The following is a 6,765-nucleotide window of genomic DNA, read 5'->3' on the forward strand; positions in this document are numbered from 1 at the left end:
ACAAACACATACACACATACATATATATATATATATATATACATATATACAACAGGCTTCTTTCAGTTTCCGTCTACCAAATCCACTCACAAGGCTTTGGGCGGCCCAAGGCTATAGTAGAAGACACTTGCCCAAGATGCCACGCAGTGGGACTGAACCCGGGACCATGTGGTTGGTAAGCAAGCTATTTACCACACAGCCACTCTTAAGTATTTTATTTCATTGACTCCAAAAGGAGGAAAGGCAAGTTGAATTTAGTAGAATTTCAACACAGAACAAAAAAAATGTATATGCTGAACAAACACCACAAGTCATTTTTCCAACTTTATGATTCTGTCAACACCATGCCCTACATTGCACATAACAATGATTCTAGAGGGAGAGAAATTAATCTAAAGATAAAATTAATTTTATAAAAAATGCAAAATAAATTTACTTACGAAATTGTTATTTCTGGATGTTCGCAAGCAATGCCATTTCTATAACAATTATCAATAGTAATAGTCTGACTACTATTGTTGACAGACTTCACCTGGCCTTGAAAGTTACCAAGCATATCACCACAGTCCAAAGAGACAATACACCCGACATAGCCAGACATTCTAGCAAATAGAGAAGAAAAAGATAAGCAATTTTACAAAAATTCTTTTAATTAAAATTACTGGTTTTGTTTAATAACAAAATACACATATCAGACACAATAGAAAAAAATGAAATGGCGTTTCATTTGAAACAGAAAGGTGGAACAAAATATTTTAATTTAAATTTAGTGACGTCCTAGTGGGTTTTTAAAAAAAAAAAACTAATACTTTTAATGTTATTTTCAAATTTAGGAAGATAAAGCAACAAAATGAAGGTAATAACATAAACATGAGGTAAGTGGGGTAGAATTTAGATTCTCTTCCAGTCATTTGTCAAAACCAATGACATAAGCAATATAATAAATAGTTAGCAACAAAGCAGAAAGACCATTGTTGTCAGATCAAAAATGAAAAGGGATTGAAATGCTTTTTCAATAATATGAAAGAGTTACATAGCAAATGGGCTTTTTACATTAACAACTTTCTTATGTCTGAAAATATTTTCACCAAATATACAGTTAGTGAATGGAGAATGTACAATGTATACACTTCTCTTAGTTTAGATTATGTATTTTTATTATATCTTTTTTAGTGGATATGGATTAGATTTGAACATCAAATAACTAAATTATGAAAAGAGAATATAAAAGGCTTATTTTTAAACATTGTTCTAGGGAAGATGTTCAGTGCTTATAGATACCAAGGGTGAAGTTTAGCTTGAACATCTGAAGGTTGATGGGTGGATGAATACATGGGCAAGGAGGTGGGGGGTCACAGTTTGGGAGTTGATTTAGTACAGTGTAAGGTTTGAGAAACAAAGACAATAGGGATAACGAGAGAAGAAGCCTGAACATTAAGTCTCTCTCTGAGCAGGATGCTTGACAGCAAGCTAAATCAAAAGAGCAGAGGTCATTGTGTAGTGGTGGAAAAGAAAGCATTAGTATGTTGATGGATGGAATTATGCCTATCAGTCAGAAAAGCTCTTTTTATTTGTTTAGATGTGTATGTAATATAAAAAGCACATCAGATAAGTGAGCTGTATCACATTGCAAGTAGTCTTGCTAAAGAGTTCAGATAGGATTGAAGGGCGATCTTACGTGATTGAAGTATTGTTTAGACATTGAGAAGAAACACAATCCATGAGATGCAATCTTGTCTATATAACAGATGTGTCATTTCAACGAAAGAATATTATTTCATAAAGTCTAGCACTTGTAGATAGTGTTTTTAACTCTATGTTGATTATGAATAGAGAAAGTGGAAGCATAGTCTTGTTTATTCCTAGACAACTCACATCAGTAGACCGGGTTTTTTTCTGATGGTCTAGGCTGAAGGAAGGGGCTGCGCTCACAGAATTGTGACACCAGCAAAACTAGTATGGTTAATACTTCTCTTAAAACAGTTGCAAGTCGATGACTGCAGGGAAAACATGCAAGAAAGAAATGCCAGAAGATTGACATTTTGGGACATTAATGGGTTAATGTGGGGCTTGGTAGGAATGAAGTATAGATAATAAGAGGAGTTTGAGTTGCATGGATTGTACAAGAACTGCCAGCTCATGGTGTCCTTCATATCAGCCAACTGGGTGATCTTTCTTTATATGGTGGTGGTGGGGATGCAGTCTAGGATGTCTGTATGTTGTAAGTTATTGATGTACTGGAAGTCATTAAAGAGGAAGAGAGAGTCAACTGTCAGAGAAGGTTGTTAATGACTATTATCTGTCAGATGATAGCACCTCAGAGTTATGGTGCCTGTGTTAAAATGCCTGAAAGTCATAGAAAGGCAAGACAACTTGTCTCCAATCCCATTCACGAGTGATGAATACTGATATTTCTTCATTTTGTGGTTTACCAACATCACGTACCTGAATTGAACCAGGGACAAATCAAATTGTCATTCCATGACTATATATATATTGGGTCATCCCATAAATAATGCAGCTTTTTCAATTGCATGGACAAAAAGTTGGAGGGGGACGGGATAAACTACCTGCATCAACTTGCTATAAAAGCAGGTAGTAATTTTACCTTGTGCTTATTCTTAGTGCAAGTTTGGAAGAGTGCAATTCGATTTTAACAGTTATTTTTTCAAAGCTATAATGGAAGTGACAAAGGAGTATATTTGGCATATTTTGCTTAATGGGTTCAATAAAGGCAACAATGCAATGGAAAGTGCAAGGAATATTAATGCAGTATATGGGGATCAGACAATAAGCGTAAGCCAGTGTCAATGGTGGTTCCAGAAATTCCGAGCTGGAACTATAGCCTAGAAGATGAACCTCATCCTGGAAGATCTGAAGAGCTCAGAGAGGATGTCCTGCAAACCCCTGGTGGAACAAAATCCCATCGTAACTGTTGAGGAACTAACAGAGAAGCTTGGATTTGGTCGTTCAATCATTCATATGTATGTATGTATGTAAGCATGTCTTTTCTACTATAGGCACAAAGCCTGAAATCTGGGTGGGGAGGAGCTGGTTGATTACAAAGAGCCCAGTGGTACTTATTTTTCATCAACACCGAAAAGATAAGAGAAAGTTGACCTCAGCAGAATTTGAACTCAGAATGTAAAACTGAAAATGGTGAGAAGCATTTTGTCTGGTGTACTAATGATTCTGCCAGCTTGTCACCTTTATTTATATATCTCATATACACACATATACAACAAGGGTTTGACCAGCCTGGGGCTATAGTAGGATGCACTTGCCCAAAGTGCCATACAGTGGGACTGAAATCAGAATCATGTGGTTGGAAAGTACTTCTTATCACACAGTCATGCCTAATTGTTAATATATTTAATTCATTACAGCATTCTCTATGTTTTTTGAAGAATGGAGGACTTAGTAAATTTATAACTACTGTAGTAGGATTCCAGACTTTTGAAACTTGTAAGACAGGATTTGCAGCTTAAAAATCAGTCCCTCAAATATGCTGCATTCAATTTACAGTAACCTCGTTTTGCCATTCAGGCAAACCGAAATTATATGCTACTGCTATATGTACATTCGAAACAAACTAATTTACATAGCTTCTTTTCCAAAACCCATGTAAATATGTTTCAGATAAATCTAATATGCCATAAAAGCATTGATACTGAAATGTTCCCTTCAATATTTGAAAACCAAAAAATTTCCAGTTAAGTTACTGATCATTTTGCTTAAAAGCCAAGAATTCCATTGAACTATATTTAAAATGACATGTTAAAAAACATTTTATATTACTACTTCCTATTTCATGAGTTAACTGAAGTAATGTAGAAAAAATAATATTCATAAAAATAACAATAACAGTGTCATTTGCTAATTGCAGCATTTTTTTGACACATTAACATGGAGGAATGGTGCATTTATGCATGTATTCATTGGGTCAATTGGACAGCTGACTGGTTTAACAGTAATTTAATTATTCATGGTGGACGTGCAATGGCCCAGTGGTTAGGGCAGCGGACTCGCAGTTCCGTTTCCCAGACCGGGCGTTGTGAGTGTTTATTGAGCAAAAACACCTAAAGCTCCACAAGGCTCCAGCAAGGGATGGTGGCGAACCCTGCTGTACTCTTTCACCGCAACTTTCTCTCACTCTTTCTTCCTGTTTCTGTTGTACCTGTATTTCAAAGGGCCAGCCTTGTCACATTCTGTCACACTGAGTCTCCCCGTGAACTACATTAAGGGTACATGTGTCTGTGGAGTGTTCAGCCACTTGCACGCTAATTTCACAAGCAGGCTGTTTCGTTGATTGTATCAACTGGAACCTTCATTGTTGTAACCGATGGAGTGCCATGAATTATTCATGTCTCTGTCAGATACCAAACAACTGCTGATGATTTGGATACCCTATAAAGTTGAAGTGGGATAAGTATTCTGAAAGTATAATAGCCAAGATAAGAACAGAGTGAAAAATGTTTAGGAAGTTATAACCTTTGCTGGTAATATAATGCTCCTCCCTTAGAGGAAAAGATTGATTGTATCATGCTTATATATGAAGGCTAGCAGAAATTAAGCAGGCGTGCTCTGCTGGATATGTATTTTTAGTATGCTTGACCAACAGAATACAAAAGAGTTGAGAGAAAAATGTAGGTATAAAGGGTATCAGAGAGTATGCAAGAGAGAAGACTATGTTAGTATAAGCATATAATGAAGTGCTGAGTGTTCAAATTAAATGGAACCTGTAAAAGAAGGGATCTCAATGTGCTGATAGGCAATACACAATGACCCAACCACTCTTGCAAGTATGATGAATCATTAAATTAACCACGACTCAATGCCATCTCTACAACTATCTATATCTCTGCTCTTGTTTCCCTCCCATGAAATTGGTTGAATAACATCAGCTTATTCTCTCAATTGACATTGATCATTCTTTCAACCAACAAGCATTACCCACCTGTACTGCTTTCACTGATATCCATCACACACACACACACACATTTGCTTCTCATCACCAACAGTTACTTGCTCTCTCTCTCATCATAATGCCTGAATAGGGAATCCATTGTCATCTGATACAATCCCTTGTCTGCTCTCTTTCTCAGCAACAAATATGTAGCTAGTATTAGTGTTTCTCTCCTGTCACAAGGCCTGATTAGCATGCGGTTGTTTCTGGTCCCTTGCTCAGCTTCTGTTAGCTCATACCAATTGCTCTCCCAACTGTTCATCACTCATTCCCTCCCTTATAAGTTAACATTACCCTTCTATACTGCTGACCAACCCCCTCACCATAGGTCACTCACTGACATCAATCACAATCTTACTGCCACCCATTTTTGACTATCCATCCCTCATCTTCTCCTATTACCCCTTGCCATAACTCTCTCTCTTTTTCATTACACCATGCCATTGTTGTCTTTCATTACTCCTAGCACAGTCTCTCTCCAGTATCCCTCCTCAAGCTCTCATTTATTTCTCCCCTCTCACCTTTCATCTGCAAGCACACACTCTTTTATGCATGTTACTTACAATAATGGTGCTACTGCATACTCTGTAAAGCTGATGGCAAATAAATGGAGACAACAGAATTGAGAGGACTCTTAGTAATGTCTTGAGGAAATGACAACGTCATTAGTGCTGGTGCCACAACAAAATGCACCTAGTACATTCTGCAAAGTGGTTGGTGTTAGGAAGAGTATCCGACCAGAAACCATGCCAAAATTTAAATGTATAAATAAACACACACACATCAGTGTCTCATCTGGAGAGGAATATATATATATATGCTAGAGAAACCAGCCCTATGCTCCTTACAGAGAAATGTAAACTAACCATAGGTGAGCTGTAAACTATCAAACAAAGCCAATCAATGTGCATCATCATTTAACATTCACTTTTCCATGCTTGTGTGGGCCACACTGAATTTGTTGTAACAGATTTTTCTACAGCTGGATGTCCTTCCTGTTGACAACACTCATCTTTTTCCAAGCAAGATTATATTTCCCATAGCCAGACACGTTTGCCATGGAAACGGGAAATAAACAACACTGCTTGTATGACAGTAGTGCTTGTTTATAACCATTTCATGATGTCGAGACAAGGGTACACACAAACACACATATACAACTAAGAATAACAAATCACAGGCTTACACAGAATTTATGTGAATTATGTTGCTTCGTTACAAGAGGAATGAAACTCTACTACAGCAGAATTGATTCATCTTTCTGAAATCATGAATTTTTTTTCTTTCTCTTTTCATAACATACTACATTCAACTAATTATTCCAGAGTTGATTCTTAACACACAGCATTAGTAGTAACCTCCTTAAAAAAAACTCATGGGTACCTTTCATCTAATATAATAAATGCAAAAACTAATTTCTTATTTCTTTATTGCCCACAATGGGCTAAACACAGAGGGGACAAACAAGGACAGACAAAGGGATTAAGTTGATTACATTGACCCCAGTGTGCAACTGCTACTTAATTTATCGATCCCAAAAGGATGAAAGGCAAAGTCGACCTCGGCGGAATTTGAACTTAGAACATAACGGCAGACGAAATACCGCTAAGCATTGGTTGAATAACATCAGCTTATTCTCTCAATTGACATTGATCATTCTTTCAACCAACAAGCATTACCCACCTGTACTGCTTTCACTGATATCCATCACACACACACACACACACATTTGCTTCTCATCACCAACAGTTACTTGCTCTCTCTCTTATCACCCTGCGGGCTAACGTTTCTGCCAGCTC

General features: G+C 37.0%; 1 protein-coding gene across 2 annotated transcripts in view; it reads right to left on the reverse strand.

Moving 5' to 3' along the window:
* Positions 1-6,765, reverse strand: part of LOC106883758 (enhancer of mRNA-decapping protein 3) — a 33,520-nt gene that overhangs the window by 13,179 nt on the left and 13,576 nt on the right. For both annotated transcript variants that reach the window (XM_014934887.2, XM_014934880.2), the window contains exon 2: positions 441-602. In XM_014934887.2, the coding sequence (XP_014790373.1) occupies positions 441-601 (161 nt within the window). In that variant the 5' untranslated portion in view covers position 602. The remainder of the gene's footprint in view (positions 1-440; positions 603-6,765) is intronic.

This window comes from Octopus bimaculoides, chromosome 2 (genome assembly GCF_001194135.2).
Source record: "Octopus bimaculoides isolate UCB-OBI-ISO-001 chromosome 2, ASM119413v2, whole genome shotgun sequence".
NCBI classification, from domain to species: Eukaryota; Metazoa; Mollusca; class Cephalopoda; order Octopoda; family Octopodidae; genus Octopus; species Octopus bimaculoides.